Source organism: Nelusetta ayraudi, unplaced genomic scaffold (genome assembly GCF_046127955.1).
Source record: "Nelusetta ayraudi isolate G7.1 ecotype Tasmania unplaced genomic scaffold, CSIRO-AGI_Nayr_v1 ptg000136l, whole genome shotgun sequence".
In the NCBI taxonomy this organism is placed as follows: Eukaryota; Metazoa; Chordata; class Actinopteri; order Tetraodontiformes; family Monacanthidae; genus Nelusetta; species Nelusetta ayraudi.
The window spans coordinates 246,694-265,832 of NW_027466186.1; the positions used below are offsets into that span (position 1 = coordinate 246,694).

At 45.1% G+C, this 19,139-nt stretch overlaps 1 protein-coding gene across 16 annotated transcripts in view; it reads right to left on the minus strand.

The window, feature by feature from the left end:
* The window catches only part of rims2a (regulating synaptic membrane exocytosis 2a), a 125,181-nt gene that overhangs the window by 93,742 nt on the left and 12,300 nt on the right, over positions 1-19,139 (minus strand). For 15 of the 16 annotated variants that reach the window (XM_076012640.1, XM_076012639.1, XM_076012652.1 and 12 more), the window contains exon 2: positions 4,576-4,786. In XM_076012640.1, coding sequence (XP_075868755.1) covers positions 4,576-4,786 — 211 coding nt within the window. Of the gene's footprint in view, positions 1-564; positions 1,202-4,575; positions 4,787-19,139 lie in introns of those variants that run through there. The other variant, XM_076012648.1, reaches the window with a different exon arrangement.

Consider the following 19,139-nt stretch of genomic DNA (forward strand, 5'->3'; position numbering starts at 1 on the left):
TACTAACAATGTGGGCCATTACAAAATTCTGTCCAACCAACAAGGCCAACGAGAGACGTGGAGATCTGCGGCGATTGAGACTGAAAACGGAGAGAACCATACATGCACATGCCCCAACACTGGCTGCACGTGGTGAATTACATTTTAATGAGCTTCTAATTTTAGTGTGTTGCGCCTGTAATAATAACAGGCTTGATGAATATTTATGTCCCTTGTTTGAAGTTCAGAGACGTGAGGAAGAGCAGGAGGAGGAGGAGGAGAGGAATGCTGTAGAGATCCTATAAATGTGCCTTCACATAGCTAACGTGTGTCAGACCCACAACACCTTCTGCCTCTCCCAGACCAACACGACGGCTCAGAATGTGAACAGATGCGCAGTATTGGCACATCTGGTAGTATGCAAATTTTTTTTGGAAGCAAAAATCAAAAGCAAAAAAAATAATAATAATAACAAAATGGACATCGGAAATGCTCTTTTTTTTTTTACTAATCCTGCGATGTACCAACAGTGAAAATATCAACAACAACGATAATCAGAGAACAGCCTCCTGTCTGTTGGCTCACCCATGGCTCCGCTGAGAGGAGGAAAAATGAATAAGCCTGTGTGCCTGAAAGGATGTTCCTGTGTTTAGGTCCTGTTAGGTCCGCAGCTTCCGCTCCTCGACGCGAAGAAAGTGCCGACCTTCAGCACCGCGGACAGCTCCGCCGCCGACCAGACGACACCGACGGCTGACGGCACCGTGAAGGTTACACTGGAGACTCCACTCCCCACATCCGGTCCGACACGAGCATCGCAGAGCCCCCGCTCTCCGTCTGCCCCTTATATCAACAAAGCCTCGACCGAAGACGGGAAGGAGGCGGAGGGGGAGAGGAAGAAAAAAAAAAAAAAATACAAGAACGCCGCTTTTTCCGGTGTCGAATCGCGGTGCCGGCTCCGTCCAAAACCGCGGACTTCGACGTCAGCGGCTCGGCTGAGGCGGGGAGAGAAGGTTCGAACCGAGCGATAACGCGTCGAATCACGGTGTGTCTCCCCCCCCCCACACACCACCACCGTCACAGCTGTTTTCAGTCCGTCTGTAGCAGAGAGTCGGAGCTCTGCCAGAGTTGATGGGAGCCAATTACATATGCGGCGCGACCCAGCTCGCAGTCCAATAGACAGACAGAGGATCGCGTCACTGCAGTTTCCAGGGTTTGGCGCTCGCTTAGCGCGCTTTGTCACATCCGTCTCGTTGTGAGCTGTGCGGCTGTTTGTTTGGCACGAAAAAAAAAAATGAAATAATAAAAAAAATAAATAAAAAACGGAAGAAATCGTCATGCACATGCATGCGAACCATGACGTGTCTGTGCCGGGGTTTCACTTTTGTGAGAATATATCCGCCCTGTAAACGTGCATTCAAAAATGGGTCACACGCTGAAATTTTAAATGCTGAATTTCCAATGGGAGGATTTTTTTTTTTTTTTTGGGGGGGGGGGATTTCGCAACCCATATTTTGATGTACAATGTATAATGCATTGGGTTCATCTGAAGAAAAACTGTTTTTTTTTTTATTTCATATAAAAATGCCCGACTGAGAAAAATCCTCTTAAATGAAAAGCAATTATTTTCACCAGCAGAAGAGAGAAAATACGAATTATTCAATCATATGACCATCATGAAAGAATGACACTATAACACTATATCAACCACCTCACAATCACAACGATGGCCATTCTTGTTTCGAGGCTCACAACTGTCACCCTCTGCTTTCCATTCACTGAAATGCTGCATGAAAGTGAGACAGATTCCAGTAAATTAGTGTCACACCTCACCTTCATTTTAATCTGAGATTTGCTCGGGGGTGGGGGGGGGGGGGCAAAGAGGCAGATTTAAGGGGAGTTGCTTTAATAACAAGAGACTTCCTCCTCTGAGACTAGCACTTCCTGGGGCCCTTTTGAAGCCACATCAGAGGAAATGGTGGGGAGCTGCACGGCTACAAGCGGGCATTCTCAAGACTTCATAACACTGACACACAATTTATCTATATCAAAGGGATTACATGCTCTTTTTAGCCCCAAAATGACACTGCACTTTGTTCTCCGAGTCTCTGCTGTGGAGCCAAAGCTACCTGGCACCAACAGCAGAGATTCCTATCTGCGCCACTGTTTTATCTGGCTCCTTGGATCTATTATTCAGCTTGTTGTGATAAGACATAGCAACTTATTGGGTCTATATTATATCAAGGAGATACTGCAATACAGCTCAGCGTGACTACAAATCAGTGTCATATTCTGGTCCCTCTTCACAGGATCTTTATTGCCACTGCAGCGACTTTCTGTGAGAGAGAAAAATAACAGGTAGACAATTGGGGAGGGGGGGAGGGGATCACTTTTCACCACTCACCCCTTTTACAACAAGTGTAAAGAGTGCATTTCTGGGCTTTAAATACTTAAATAATGCAATTGCATGCTCTTAAAAAAAATGCTACTCTGTCATCACTTCCTGTTACATCCTGTGGTCCAAAGCAACATGTAAGAGACGTGCAAACATAAGCAGGTCTGGTGGGTCACTTATGACATATATGGCACATTTCATTTTCTGGTCAGGGATCACATTTGCATATAATAAAATGCTAATACGGATATTACTGAAATGACTGAATGCTGTTAAAATAATTTGATCAATGATACATAAATATCAACACAGTCCATTAAAAAAAAACACTCTCCCAGCAGGGCACTACCAGGTCAACAAGGGGCAATACCTCAGTAGCATCATCATGGGTTTCTCTGCCCAAACTCAGGCTGCACACCGTCAGCCTGCTGCCACTCTCATTACTCAACACCATCTGCACAAAAAGGTAACTGATCTCTCAGCTATTATCTCCCAGCGAACAATGCCATACAACTGGGTGCTGGCAACAGAGGCGGCGGGGCAGAAGTCCCCTAATGGCTCTGATGCTGAGCTTAAACTTGGTAGCTTTTCCAGTGGCGCTTCCACGCTGTTGCGCCGATAAACTGTTAGTGGGACAGTCAACAGTTATATACAAGCTGCTTACAGATAGCTCAAGGGGAGATGCAGAAAAAAAAAACACTATGCACAGGGAAAATGAAATCAGCAGTGAGAAACAGATAATCCTCAAAGGTAGCCAATACCGCAGTAAATTATTCTAGCTTTGTCTTGTTCCACATAGGGAGCACATACTTATATTGAGTTGGGATTCAATATGAGATTTCATACTGACCAAAATATACTGTCGCCATAATCTGGATGGAAAAGCTAAATCCCTTTGAGCTACGAACCCCCAACCCCCCACCCTCGACCACATCCCGTCAGGACTCCATCCAGCAGTTGCGATATTCCTTTGCCACTAGATGTCGCAGTTTTTCACCACAAGAAACCGGTGAGCTGCGCATCCTCAGTGGCCTAAAACAGCACCGAACCTCCGCAATATACCACGAAACCGATGAACAAATGACAAGCAACGACGGGGTGGACATCCTTCTCAAAATTTCTTCTGTATGGCTTCTTTTCTTGTAAATCAAATTTCAGGCTACCATTTCAGCTGGGTGTGTGGTCACTAGCATCAAGGAGGAGTTGTCTGTTGACTGTAGGGGGAGAGGGTAACCGATTCCAAAACTCAGGGTACTCACATACATTGACATTGTTTGGTTGGCTCAGCAATAAACAAAAACGCACACACAGGGACTGGTGTCACTGGTTCTTTACGTATGAATTCTGCATATAGCTCCTTTAGGTTTTATTCAACTTAAAAAAAAAAAAAAAAAGAATATAGGACTCTGTTTAAGTGATTTTTGTGTTATTTAATGCACAGTATCAAAGTCTAGTGATCCTTTGTTGTTTTCTATTCAGTTTATTTCAGCACAGAAATGTAGACTCACAGACAGAATTTGTTTTTCAGATATTTTGTTGGAAATGTTGGCTGCTGTATGTGCATGTTTATGCACGTTACACCATTTCATGAAGAATGTTTGTGTCCGGAGACAGCTTGAAAAGGAAACAAAATGCAGAAAAGGATTTGCTAACCACTTTGTCCTCCTGTTGCAATTCCATGAGAGCAGGAATGCAGCAGAAAGAGAGAGAAGGGGGGAATAAAGGGTCAAGAGAGCAGGAGAGATAGAGATAGAGAAACAGTGAGTGGCATTAGTAGGTCCTGGTGGGGCTGTCACACATTCCAGCAGCACAGGATTGGATGGCATTGCATAAAAACACTCAGCAACAGCTCATGATTCAAATTTAAGCAGTCTAATACTAAAAGCTTTGGCTTACAGCGTGTGCAGGATTTTACCGAGGTTAGTTAGACACTGGAGTGCCACGCAACCAAAGCAGCAGTAAGGAAAGAAAGTGAGAAATAGTTCCCCCCAGTGGTAAGAATGAACACCAGCTACTGTACACGGCAACTCCAGCTATGGAGAGCTTGAGACTTTCAAGGCAGGGATGTACAGACTTTCTAATAGACAATGTAGACTCTAGTCCAGTTAACCTTCTTATTAGATTACGACAGAGTAGCAAGGATCTCTTTTTGACAGCATGCGTGTAAATCAATGTAAATGAGTGAACAGGCTGCTCGCCGTTACCTTATTTGACCGCAGAGACACTCGTCCTCCGCACCGCGCACAGAATTTCGTTTGGCAATAAGAACAGAGGTGGCCACAGCCATCGGCAAACTTGGTTTTGTGGCATATCCCGCAGGTGGGAGCTTCACTCTTCTGGTCCTGAACCGGCTTCTTCTCCTCCCCCATCATCTTGACTTGGTCCTTGTAAGACTCAAACTGCTGGTGCAATTTCCTGCAGGCAAACGGAAGGTCAGAGAGTCAGGGATTTGGTTTGGTATAGCCGGGCCAAAAAGCGTTTTGGTATGCTAGAGCGTTACTTATGAATATTTATTTAAAGACACTGCAGTACCAATAGAGAAGTAACCCAGTTTTCACCCTCAAATAGTGCGCGGAAGTCTTAATGAAGTTATTACACACAGTCACTTAGGTTTTGTTTGTTTTATTCTATTGTTTTAGAAGTATTTTCCCACAAGCTACAAAATTTTGACAATTCAAAAAGTTTCTTATGGCTCTCATTCAGATAAACAAGGTGTCCCAAACATTTGGGAGTGAAGTTTCTATACATTCTGTGAAAATGTGAGGTTATTTCAACAAGAATTACCCAAATGAATGGCCTGTAAAATGATTTTAAAATTTTTTTGGGACACCCTGTATGTTTTACACCTGATGTACAAAGATCACTCGTGCACATTGTGCTCCTTCTGACTCGCTGAGACAGCCTCAGCTCGGGCAGTTTGAGATCGTCTGAAAGGAAAAGCAGACACCATGACCTCAAGAGCTGGGGAGGCAGCTCCTCCTTCAGTGACACACCTGCGAATTCGGCCGCGGGTGTCAAATTCGCCTGGCAAGTTTGAGAACATCATTTAATTCCACTTTCTCAGGTTGCCCCGTGTTTAATGAATCATTTGCACCTGTGTTTCTATATCAGGAAAGCTGGAAGGTGACACCTCAAAGCCATAAAGTTAGATAGTGTTACAGGCAATGTAACATGCTGATCATCACCCAGTGCATTACTGCGGTCGACCGTTTTCAAAAACTGCCGTTGCAGGCGCTGGCGTTACCCAGTCTGTCCTACAGATGGCATTAGACCTTACAAGTGCACCCTTGGCAGCTAACAGGCCCTGAGAGGCCACTAAAAAAACTGCATGGACTCTTCACATGCATTTTGTATGACACATGTCAATTGAGCGTCTCCTTGGAAACTAAACACTGGGCTGACTTCATAACATGGCAATTAGAATTGGTTTCGCCCCACATATCCCCTGCAACATTCATTAGCGCTTGTGAATAATTCAGCAGCGCTATCCTTTTACCACGTACAGCTCTGCGTTTGAGATAATCGTGCTTCCTGTACCCACAAACAGACCTTTGGAGCCCAAATCTAATGGCCGCGCACAACCTGAAGCAAGTGTGTGTGTGTCTGTGTCTGCGCGTGAGCATGTGTGATTCTGTGAGCAAATCTCCATGCCGTCTAAACATGAGACGCAGCGCTATGGGCGTGCCCCACTATTGGGCCCACCGAGGGATTAAAGGGCTAATTGTGTCACAGCCTTTGTGTGTTTCGCAGCAGAGATTAGTACGTCGCCTTGTTTTACAGATTCCATCAAATCTCATTTACTGACAGGAGAGCCTGATAACAGATTGACAAGGGGCGACGCAAGAGGCAAAGCCACTGTCGCCGACGATGTTGGGGAATGAGAGAACTAGCAAAAAAAAAACAAAAAAAACAACAGCATTTGTCCCAAGCGTGTCTCACAACGTTTTGAAGGTTGGAGGGATGCACTTGATCATGATGAGCACCTGCAAAATGTGTGTGCTGGAACTATACGTTGTTTTATTTTGTCTAATCTAATTCTATTCCATTTTTAGCACTCCATTTAACATTCCGTTTTAGTTGTGACAGACTGTAGATTGTGTGTGCAGTTCAGCATGATGTTAATGGCAATATTTTGAGACTATATGTCTGTGAGTAGATACTGACACGCTTATTGGTTGTCTAACGATTGTTGGGATGATGACAGAGACAGAGTGCATATTTTCATGTTAGGTAAAGTTTTGATTTCTTTTACAGAATAGCTAATTATAGTTTGCAAAGTAGCTAGCTTGCTAATTGCCATGTGGAGTTGTGCAATTTTGTACAATAGTTAGCCAACTACAGAGATGTGCTTTTAGTTGAAATGATATAGCCTAGCCGTGTTTTTGAGTGTTTTACTACAGTTTTACAAAAGTTGGGAGTGGATTCAACCACACTGTTCAAGATGGAAATGCAAGGAAATCAGTAAAAAAAAAAAAAAACTTTAAACTTCCAAGCTTCGTTGGATTGTCTCACATGTTAACTATCTGTCTAGTTTGACATCAACTCAAGCGAGGAGCAGAATAATCTGTAAATACAGGCCTAATTATCGTTCAGTGCATTAGCTGAGGGTAGTCTGTTAATAGTTCTTAGTTTTCCCTTGTATGACATGTGAGTGGAACTTGTTGAATGTGTTGGCGTAAAGAGTCTCCACTGGAAAAGATAGAAGCGAGGAATATGAACATGGTAGTTGTAGCAGGCAGCTTCCCCTATCAGTTGGGCATGGTCAAATGTATGGGTGACACTGATGGGGTTTAATCATGCACCGCTCATTATCGCTTGTTAGCGTATCGGAGTTCTCTAATGACCTGCAGGCCGCAGCAGCTACGTACCATCAATAACCTGAGCCTCTCTGGGAACATATGGCAGAGCCGACAGCGAGGTTCAAGTTGGAGCCAAAACACTGTGTTTGAACTCCGATGTCATTTTAAAGCAGAATGTTAGGGAGCCGTGTTGTCTGAGCTTGCACGGCATCAGTGACATGTTCCAAGCAAGTTTGAAACAGCAGAAATGAGGTTGAGTTTCTATTTTGTGCAGGCAAATTATGCATAGAAAATACATCCAAGCTCTTGACCCTAGGCTATACGATGAAACCTTATTCATTAAACAGTGTTTTTAGCCAGGTTTTCAGTTGACCTGCATTCGTGATCTTTATTTCATACATTCAATAAATAAAAAATAAATTGAGCTGAACAGAAAGGATAAATGAGTAATATGTCTCATCATGATTACACATCTTGAGACCAATGCATTGTAACCAGATCTATAATCAATAAATAGATGTCAAATACAGGAAATATCATCTACTATATTGGTCACCTGAGTTGTCACTTGGGTGACTTATGGACTGGACAGTTCAACACCCTCGGCAGAATCTACCATGCTGAGTAGCACCATTAGCATCAACATAGTACCCTATTGTGTTGGTATGTTATGTAGTTTACATGATAGGCGACTATTAAATCCCATTTCACAATGAGGTCATAAGCAAAGCCACCTTGTTTTAATGTAACGCTAACAGATTCTCACCCACAGTGTAATTTTTATGCCACCTGGTCAGTCACTTAGGAAACCAATTTTCAATCGGCTTTGTGATATGGCTAATATTAAAGTCACTTTGTTTGAAGCTCATTTTATTTTACTGACAACAAATTGAGTTAGAACAAGGACAAATTCTCAATGTTGTTGCTCAGTGTGGCTGATCTTAAGGCTTGAGCTAAGCTTCTCACATTACTCATCGCTGCCATGTCAAAATATTAGTTTGCTTCTATATTACACTTAGTGCTCTCATGTGCCGACATCCAAACTTTCATAGTGCCACTGTAATCCTTGACTTGTGACATCTGCATTCTTGATATCAAGCTCCCTGTTACCACCAGCAGGTGAGACTGGCTCAAGCTCCCTGGCACAGGTGTAACCAATAACACTAACGAGGGCTCTCCCCACCGAACAACCACACTATAACAGGGCCCTGATCTCAGCAAAACAATGGGATGCACACGTTCCACATTTTTACCAGAACACTCATTTAATCCTTTGTATAATAAAGGTTTTGGGGTAAGAAAGGGTGACATTGTTAAATGGCAACAACATTAGAAGTTGAAGGTTCAGGTTCAGGTTCAGGTCCAAGGATTGAATTCCATGACACAGGCAGTGAAATGTACTTTCATGTTGTTTTGCTATCCACATGATCATCATCATGTTACGCATCCATGACAGTGATTCATGGGACAATCACACATTTTTGTTTGTTTTTTAGGGACGTCAACCATCTACTTGTATCTACTGTCATTTCTCCATGTAAGAAATTAATAATTTAGTGCACAGATCACAAAAAAGTGAGAACATCATCCCTGATTTTAATCTATTCTGGGAAACATGCAGGCAAGAAAAATTAGAATTACATTTATTTGAAATTAGTATCCCACATCTGTTATATTATTTTTCCATTGTTCTAGTCCACATTTGTTTCCAAACTTCATTTTTAAAAATGTATTTCTTACCAATGTCTGAATCTGAAATGAAGGCAGTTTATGTCCAAAAGGTCTCAGTGAAGTTAATAACAGTTTTTAATGCATCAATACAATGATGAACTAACCCTAACCCTAACCCTGACAAATATGTCAGACACTTTAACACCAAGATTGTTTAAAATAGATATTGATTGCATCAACATACATGAGTCTGGACACAAAAATATGAATTTGCAACGTATGAGAACATGTATGAATCCACAACATTCCTGCCTTCAAATCATAAAACTCATGCTGCAACAGACAATAAGAAAGCAGGTAGCGTCATATTGCAGATACTTGTACAGTCCCTGCAGCTGCTTTGGGGGTCACTTCAGTGTGCTGGGGATGAAGTGGGCTTCTTCGCTATTACTCACGTGTCTGGCTCTGGCTCCTTTTCATTTTGGGACTTTAGCTGCGGCTGAAGGACGTTATTTACCAGCTCAGTGATCCCACTAAACCACCTGTTCAAATAAGTGAAATCATAATAAAAAATAAAAAAAAGTGACTTAAACTTTGCACTGATGAGTCACCAGGGGGAGAATTAATCCTATCTACAAAGCAGGTCAGACCCAGAAAGGTGAACCTCATCAAGGGGCATTCACAGTAAATGCAGAGCAGAGAGTCAGAGAGAGAGAGAGGTAGGAAAACTGGAGGGGCACGGTCAGAGCAGCCATCGGCGGAACATCAAAAAAACCAGAGGAAGCGTCAGGGTATACAGACAGACAGACAGAGAGAGAGAGAGAGAGAGATGGAGGAGGACAGAGGACTGCTAGGGACAGCCGAGGAGAGGAGTCAAGAAGCGGGTAAGCTCTACGGCTAAATGGAAATGAGAGCTGCATCAGATGCTGCGCTGAGGGGGGTTCCAGCCTGGCAAGTGCAGAGGGGTCGGCTTTTTACAGGCTGGTTGTAGGCCTACAGGTGGATTTTGACGAAATGCAGCGCAGCTAAAAGCAGAGGCTGGTGGCTTCCGGTCCACGCTTGTCACTAGAGTGGAAGGCCGCACAAAGCCAAACAAAAGTGCCGATCACAAAGTGGGAGCGGATAAAGGGCAGCCAGGCCAGCAACAAGGAACAAGGGCTGGGAGGACCTGGCCAGTGGAGAGAAACAAAAGCTGCTTGAGAGGAAAAGCTGCTGTCACTGATGTCATGATAGACGAGATGAATGAGGACGGCATGAATTTGAGCAGTCTGAGTGATAAAAGGCCATCACAGCTTTGGTTGCAGCCATCCATGACATAAGTGACTTTTTTTTATTTATTTTTTTTCATTTGATTTTACTCCCGGAAAAAAAGAGGAGAAAGCCACATGAAGCACACAGCACCAGATGACAGGAAGAAGTGTCAAAGCCTAGAGCACTCTGGGTAATGCAGTTTACTTACTGTGCCGGCTGAGGCTTTGGTTCTTCTTTGATCCTAAAACATAAAAAAAATAAATAAATAAAAAGGTGCGCACAGCTGAGTGCATGTGGAACGCAAAGGGATGAGTAAAACAATCCAGCCGACACAAAATTCAGACGCAACTGATGCCAGTGAGGATGAGCGTGGCCTAAATGATAGACAATGCCAAGGTCGTGAACATGACAGTAGTTTTTCAAAGGGAAACAAAACAATAATAGTAATCATAACATCCACAGTGACTTTAATGACATGACACAGTGGTGTGTGAACCACATGAAGTAATCGCTTCATGTGGGTAACACCCCCTCTCAGATTAGGATGAACATGAAACTGGAGCCAAAGCTTTTAAAAAGCTCCGTTCCCACGTCTGCTGTGTGAACATGCCGATGCTCAGAGCTGCGCATGGTTAGCGTTGCGTTCAAACGCACCCCCGGGCTCGCCGCACCCGGTGATGGGATGGACGCCGTGGGTCATTCAAGGTGCTGCTCACCTCAGCCGGGTGGCAAATGCTGGATTACAGTTAGTTTAGATTGATGGCGATTACGTCCGCAATCAGTTGATGAAAAAAACAAAAAAACAAAAAGGAAGAGTGTGGAAGGAAGAGTGTGTACTTGAACTATAGCTGTTGCTAAAGCTGTTTCAATATTAATCATGACAACAATATTTTAAAACTAACCTTTCCTTTATGGCCAGGTAACCAATGCAACAAAGCTAACACAACCACCACTCGCTGCCTCCTATCCTAACAGTAGGCCACCGTCAACTCTGTCTGCAGGCCAGCCTGCCGCTCTCTCTGCAGCCTTACAGAGGCCACTGTGAGTGCAGAGCGGAGGAGACCAGTGGAATGGCTCGCGAGGACTTCACGCACCTCATCATCACTTATCGGCAGCACATTATCAGCTTCATGTGTCCGTGTGAAACGGGGAACGCGTTAATTGGATTTTGTCTGCCTGCGATCGGGACACGCTGGTATTTATTAATTTCATTTCCTGGTTTTGCATTTTCCCCAGTTCGCGCATAACAGCAGCACTGGAGTTTTCCGTCCAGGATCAATCTGACTGCATAGTTTCACTGTTAAAACAGCTTCACCCCTCTACGTTTTCAGCCGTTAATCGAAGTTGCACTGCTAAAGAGCAAACCAAAACTTGGATATGAATGAAAAATTTGATTTAACGATGATACAAAAAGGGGAACCTTCCACCAGCCAGATTATAAACAGCAGATGCATCTTTATAATTTGGGGGGAAAGCCTTGAAACAGACCATTTCGTTCTGACATTCTCAGACTGCTACTTGGACCCAAAGAACACGAAAAACTAGTCATCAGATTATAAAAAGAGAGAAAAAGAGAGAAACAAAATGCAGAATTTCTCATCTCTCAATAATCCCACCGAGTTCTGACTAACTGGTTGCCGTTCACCACCCAGGAGCAAGCAGCGACGCTCACGAGGATCCTGTCTGATCTGTGTCTGACGAGGGGAAGAGAAACACGCAAGAGAGAGACAGAGAGAAGATACAGTCTTGTGTACCCGTCAGTCTCGCTGCTGTGTTTTCCAATGAGCCAGTCCATATTTATCCCCTCGCAGCGCTCTGCCGATGACCCGTGGCCCTCGTCTTTATTGATCCCATCAGCCTCGTCTCTGTGGTCGCAACACAAGCATCATATTTATCTGATGGAGCCTGCTGCCTGCCTGCCTGCCTGCCTGCCTGCCTGCCTGTCTGCCGAACAGTGTATGTATGTGTGTGTGTGTGTGTGTGTGTGTGTGTGTGTGTGTGTGTGTGAGTGCGACTGTATTATTTGACACGGGGCAGTAAAATGAGTGAGTGTAAAATGTCACAGGTGACGTATTCAGTGTCCCGGCCGCTGAGAGGAGCAAACCAGTCGGCCAGACTCGCTACTGCTCTCAGTCCACCAGCCTTCTTCCTCCTCCTCCTCCTCCTCCCCCTCCTCCTCCTCCCCGTCCTTCTACCGTCTTCACACCCACCGCCTCTTTGACCTGTTGCCCTCTGGCAGGCGCTACAGGTCACTCCGCTCAAGGACAAACAGACTCAGAGACAGCTTCTACCCAAGAGCTGTCGAAGCGCTGAACTCACACTGACAACACATTCACTCAGCACGTCACACCACTGATCACCCCTTACCCATGCAATAACACACATCTACCTCTTTTAATTTTTCTTAAATCCTGTACGTACTTGTACATACTTGTACATACTTGTACTGTATTGTCTGGACAACACCAACTAGAGTCTTGTTTTTGTTTTGTTTTTTATTATTTATCTTCGTTCTTCTATTTCATATTGTTTGCACAAGGGAGTTTCATTGTATCTTTCTGCTACAGTGACAATAAAGGCTATTCTATTCTATTCTATTCTATTTTGCCGTGTCGTTCTTAAACCTTCTAAGTCTCACAGGCGCACCGCTGTTATTTTTAGTCCCCGTTGTTACTTTGTTCCGTGTTTTGGGTTTCAAGGCCTCTCTGCTTCGCCGCCTCTGCATGGAGAAGCAGCCGCGGCTGCTGGCTGGCAGTGGCTTGTGCCACACTGCCCTCTAGTGGACACAGGGGGCAGCGCGAATATTCCAAAAATCGACTGCTCCCTCTCTCTCTTTCTCTCTCCCTCTCTCTCTCTCTCTCTCTCTCCCCCCTGAGGGTTTACGCATGCGCCGAGAGAATTTTAAGCCGGCTGGGAAGTCACAGCCTCGCCCGGAATGCCTAGTTTACCCACAGCGGTAGATGGCAACGGGCAGAGGAAAGGGGATTTGGTGAAAGTGAAGAAATGGGTGTGTGTAGTGAACGAACGATTACGTCGTGAAAGCACAGGTATGGCTGTCAGAAATCTGTCAACACCGTTTTAGTCAGAAATCTGTCAACAATTTGGAAGTTGACCAGAGGTTTTATCTGCAGCTACTTGCGATTGACTGGCAGATGACAAATATTATGAAGCAAACTTGGAGAAATTTTGTATAAGTTTGCTTATCTACAAAACTAAGAGCATCTATCAATCTTGAATTGAACAGGCGGAACTTATTAAGCACAGGGTAATTCTTACATGTTATATCAAATTAGGCAAGGCAAGCCGTCCAGCCTGAACATGCGGCAGGGCAATTGGACAGCATTTTGTCACTGGGAAATACATTTCCATTTTTTAAAGAGGGTTTTCTAAAGTATTTAACACTTTTTCATGTCAGACAAGCCAGCTGCAGTGATGGTTAAGAGAGAGCAACATCTTAACTCGGGCCGTTGTCGGATCGTCACGCTCACTATTTTGGTTGCGGGTTATAAACGTACGTAAGGTTGCCCCACCACCCCCAAGCCCCATTATTTTTTGAGTTTAATGGTAAGCAGTGACTTGGTACTTGCGAGCTGTGTGGCCAGACTTTGCTTTGCTGATGTATTCGCAATGCAAACTTACTTACTAGTGTGTCTTACTAATGTACTCTCACTGGTTAGCACACAAGAATCAGAAATGAAGCAGCACGGATAGAAGACAGAAACTAATACGCTAACATGACAAGAGAATCTTATAAAAGGAAGTGACTGAATATTTTTATGAGTCTCGAGTGGACAAAATCAGAATGAAAATATTACACAAGGTCACCTTCTCACTCCATCTCCCACACCCTTTAAATCTACCGTGAGGATCAAAAAGAAAGGAATGTCCATCCAAATGAAACAAAATCTGAAGATAAAAGTTCATTGTGAAAATTAAAAATATGTTTGTGCCATGCTCACTGGCCCTCATCATGGCAAACAGCTACACAATGTAGAGGTGGCATAAACTTTACTACCACACTGGCTGGCCACAGGGTGGCATCACTCCACACACCCATAGGAAATGTGAAGTTGTAGCTAGTTTGCTTCAACAGACCCGAAGAAATCTGTTCTTCCAGTGACCTTTCAACTTTCACCATTGATTCCTACATACTTTTTGATTGTGGATACATAAAATAATTCAGATTGTAAAAAAAAAAAAAAAGTCACACAATGTACCTCTATCTCTACTATTAATACTGTGCATTGTTTTGCAAGTGTACATTCTCACATCCAATAACAATGAGTTCAGCTGATATTAAGAGTTTTGCTATGGTAAATGCACCTCAGAGGAACATCTACACGAGACACGGCGGCCCTGCTGACCTTCCAACTCCACTGTACTGACCGAGTGATAATTGGATCATAACAGGGTGGTCTGGCTCAGTGGGAAAAAAGGCAACAACGTACATTATTAACACCATCCCATTCAATCAGTACTGCAAGAAGGTAAAATTCATGTCTGTCCAAACTCAATCAACAAAGAGTGACCAACACTTTTTTTTTTGGTCACTTTGGGACAATCCAATTTTTGTATTGTCCCTTATATTTTTTTAGGGACTATCCAAAAATTGCAACACAAAAGTCCTTATAACCACAGTCAAAGTAAACAATATTTGTACAAACATTGTCACCTGTCAACTGAGTGATGGCCCTCTTACACTCATCACTCACCTAACACATTACAAGGCAAAGGGTACAAAATACAGCATTGTAAATTAAGCAATTTTGAGTATCACAGGACGTACACACGCACACACACACGCAAAGGGAGAGCATGAAAAGTAAACAGCATGAAGTACATTCAGAGAGGCCCGAGTCAGAAATGACTAGCTCACTATCACCGCAGACACTCTGATTACAGTCATGGCAGGTGCTGCTATGTTTTGTCTTTAGTCTTGAATTATTATATTTACATCACAAAGCTGAGGAACACAACTGAATTTGGTGGCTCTATGCATAAGAACCAACAGCCCAGCTAGTTTCCTCTCAATACTGCACCGCCAAGTCATCGCTTGAACAAAGTACAATTATGGTTGACATTGGATTTACGGTTTGAAAAGCCGATAAACATGCTATTTTTTTTATTTTTAAAAACAGTAATGTGATTAGTAATGTGTGACCAAACAGGACTCTGACCAACCCCACAGGACGCACAAAACGTAAATCCACCCTTGTTAACGCGCCACCCAACTGGCCCCTGGCAGCCTGTGGATTCCCTGCAAGTCTCCGAGTGAAAGGGAAGCGCGCGCTAAAAATAGCATCTCATTTAAAAGACGCACGATTAGGGTCTCGAGGCACCTGTTCATGCCTCTCCAATAAAATGCGGGCAGAAGTGCTACTTAACACTTTCCCCTCACACCTAGGCGAGGATTAGGGGGCCGGGGACGGAGCGCCGATAACTTCCTCCGGCCAGGAGCGCTGGCGCAGCGCGATAGGGCAAGCGGTAGGGACGGCGAGAGGGCAAAGAGCCTCAGCCAGCAGGGCCTCGGAGGGCACCGATAGGATTGAGCCGGCCGAGGAGGGCGGGCATAGGGAGGGCTCATCGGAATAGGTGATCTGATGCGAGCGGGCCAGACCTCCTGACCGAGGGCTAATATTCAGACTGTCAAACAGGAACTTGGCAACGGCGCGAGTTCCGAGCAACGGCGAAATGGCTAATCGGCTGCCAAATGTAACTAAAAATCCATCTGTTTTCTCAGATTACCTGCCAGGATTCAATTGAGCCGCTGCGCACCTTCACCTCCCCGAGAGATTTCCAAGTGGCAAAGAGTCAGCTGATTGCCCCGGCAATTTCGCCGGCGTGTTTGTGCAGAAAGAAGGCTTGCTGGAAACGTATGCACATGCGACATTCACATTCAGTCATAGGTACCATTGCCCCCCCCCCCCCTCTCCCGCATCCTCCTGCTCGCTTTGCTAATATCGTGGCTGTGGACACGTCGGCCTCCATGAGGCTGCGAACGCTCGGCTGCGTCTCCCGTCAGTCCGCTTGATTCATCCTGACGCGGATGCATTTTATTCCGGCTGGGATCAGCACTTCCTTTGGCAGCTGACATTGTCCCGTACTAACGTCACAAACCCTTCCCGTGCACGGCCCAACAGCTCCGCTGGGAATTCTTGAGAAACTGGCCCCCCAACCCCCACGCCCCAGCGACGCCTCGGCTGGGTCACCACCTCCCGTCCAGTCCCCACAGCGCCGGCTGAAGCCAGACAGAGACGGTCCCAGCGCTGCTCTGTGTCCTCCTCTCACCCTTGGCCACGCTCGGCGGAGCAGCCGACCTCCTCCTCCAGTAACAGATCTGCCCGTTCCTGCTATGGCCACGTTACTTCCAGCCGCACAGTGGTGAGAGCCCAGTGTTCCTACCAACTGACTTTTTGTGAGAACGCTACCTCATAACTTAAATATATTTGATTTGTTCATAAAGAGTAGCATCTATCCATCTTCTATACCCGCAAAGAAAATTACCCCCATCTTCTGTAACAACAAACCTGAGGTACCATGATTTTTGCTGGAGCCTATCCCAGCTGTCCAGGGGCGAAGGTAAGTTCCTCAACAGACAAGTCTCGGGGGCCACAGTGAAAGACAAAATAATATCAATAAATGAATAATAACTAACTAACTAACAATCGTTCAGATGCACAAAGACACACCTACGGACTACGGAAATTAGAGTTGCCTCACATGCATGTTTTCGGACTGTGGTAGTAGTCCTGGGGTTCAGGGAGAGAACCCACGCTGACACAGGGAGAACATGCAAACCCCACACAGAAAGGGCCCAGGCCCGGGATCCAACACACAACGAACCAGAAATTGTAAATGTTTTACAAGCTTTTTGAGAGGAAAATTGATTAAGCTGTACAATAATTAAACTTGTTGCTGTGTCACAAAGAAATCTGTCAAATGTTGTGCTTTAGCTGTGTTATTTTAAATCGATCTCTGTTTGTGACAAGAAAGCATCAACATACATATATGTCAAAATGACCACCAGTGTCCAGTTAAATGCCATGAAGTCCTGATAATCCAAATGATTACAACACAAAATTCCAAAATTCCTCTGCTTTGGAAATTTTCTGGAGATTTTGCACATTTTTTGCAGCCCTACATAGATCATTTCATCTGTACCTACAGTATCCATACGTCACTCTCAACTCAACACTCATCACTGCCTCAAAAAAAAAAACATCCGAAGAACACACACACTGTGATACCGCTGGCTAGGTTGTACTGAAACTGCAGTCAGCTGTCTGTGCGTCACCATAATAATAGAACGACGGCAGCTAACAATAGAGAGGAAACAGATACCCTGCCTATTGTTGGGCTGTCGGGCGCTACCTGCTCCGCTCCTTCCTGTTCTAATTCAGTGCTTCGACGAGTCACTGTTACCTCCCTTAACTAAGCTGTGTGCAAGCTGCACATGCACGGCGGGGGAGGGGCTGGGCGTGGGGCAACATGACACCGCCTGACTGTGACGATTGGACCCCGCCCCGTCCCGTGCGCTCTGCTAAAACTGAACCGTGCCAGCCGACTAAAAATGAACTTGAAGCCGCCGTCTCCGAACATCTGTCCCACGCTTGCAAAGATCTGCGCGACTTTGGCTCCACTGAAATCCCCAAATCAAAGGATTCCATTGCATTAGTTCACTCTCGGCGCAGATTTAAAGCCCACCGGCCAAGCAAACGGACCGACCCCTCCAAGCAGCTGCCCGCTGGAGGATAAGGCGCCTCTCCCGCTTTGAAATACCATCTTCGACCTGATTGTGTTTATGTTTTAGCAAAAAAAAAGACGATTCCTCCTCCCTTCTCTCTCCGCACCAACCCCGATACATCCAGTGCCGTCTAAGCGTCAGCGGGGCCAGTGGCGGCAGTATCTCAGTGGGGACGGGCGATATTAAGGGATTAGAGGGAGATCCTCCATCGGACTCGGGTCGAGGAGCACGATCCCCGGGATCACAACAGAGGCTCTGATCGGTGTCAGATGATTGGGTTGAAAAAACGCGGCCTTCCGCGCATTTATTTTCACACTGGATGCCGAGGCGCACGCTAGGCTACACAAACGCATTCTCACACGCACATACACACACACACACCACACACACAAATATATATATATAAAAAATGTACACACACGCACGAGCACAGCCACTGCATCTGTGGAATAATGCATTTAAAGGCTCCAACAAAGCCACCTCCAGCCCTAGGCACTGCGAGCGGTGCTCTATATGCTGCCCAGTGTGTCCTAGTGTAGGTTACATGATAGAGCCTGTGTGCAGTGCTCAACAGCGGGGCTTATATAAGGGCCGCGGCTGCATTAGTGACGTTATGATAACGGCTGCTCTTTATCCTCCCCTTATTTATGTCAGTCGGCTGCAGCTGTAATCCACCTCGAGCAGCATCAACTCTCCCTGTAAACCAGTGCGATGTCCCCAAACAGCTTGCCCATCCCTGCAAAAACAATAACCAATTCACAGGGAAACAGCAGGAAAATCACAGTGGCGCGAGAGTGCAGTAATACTGGTCGAATGAGAAATGCGAGGCAAACTGTAGCATGGGGAAGCACGGCGAATCATGGCGAGATCAAGAGCACAGGAGGAGCCCTGCTACAGCTAATCATTACATAATAAATACTATGGTCTAGTTGTGAAGCTCTCTGTAATGCTCACGAGCGTGTGTGGGTATGTCACTTGGAGTGAATACAGCATGTCTCTGGCTGAGCGCTGGGAGCCTGTGTTTGTTTATAGAAAGCACCGGATGGTTTGAGTTTATTGGGCCAAACAAAGGCGTATTTGGAGGAACCGGCTAGTCGCGTCGCCTAGCTTGCACCTGCTCCGACCAGCTGAGTCTCGAATGAGCTGAACACAGGCAGGCAGGCACACAAACACGTGGGGGAGAGGATAAAATCAGAGCGCCTTGTGTGTAAATATACCCGTTGATACACAGAGCCAAATGAGCATTTAGGATAACCTTGCTTTAGCTGCACCCTGGTTTTAAATAGAATTGAAGAACTCATTC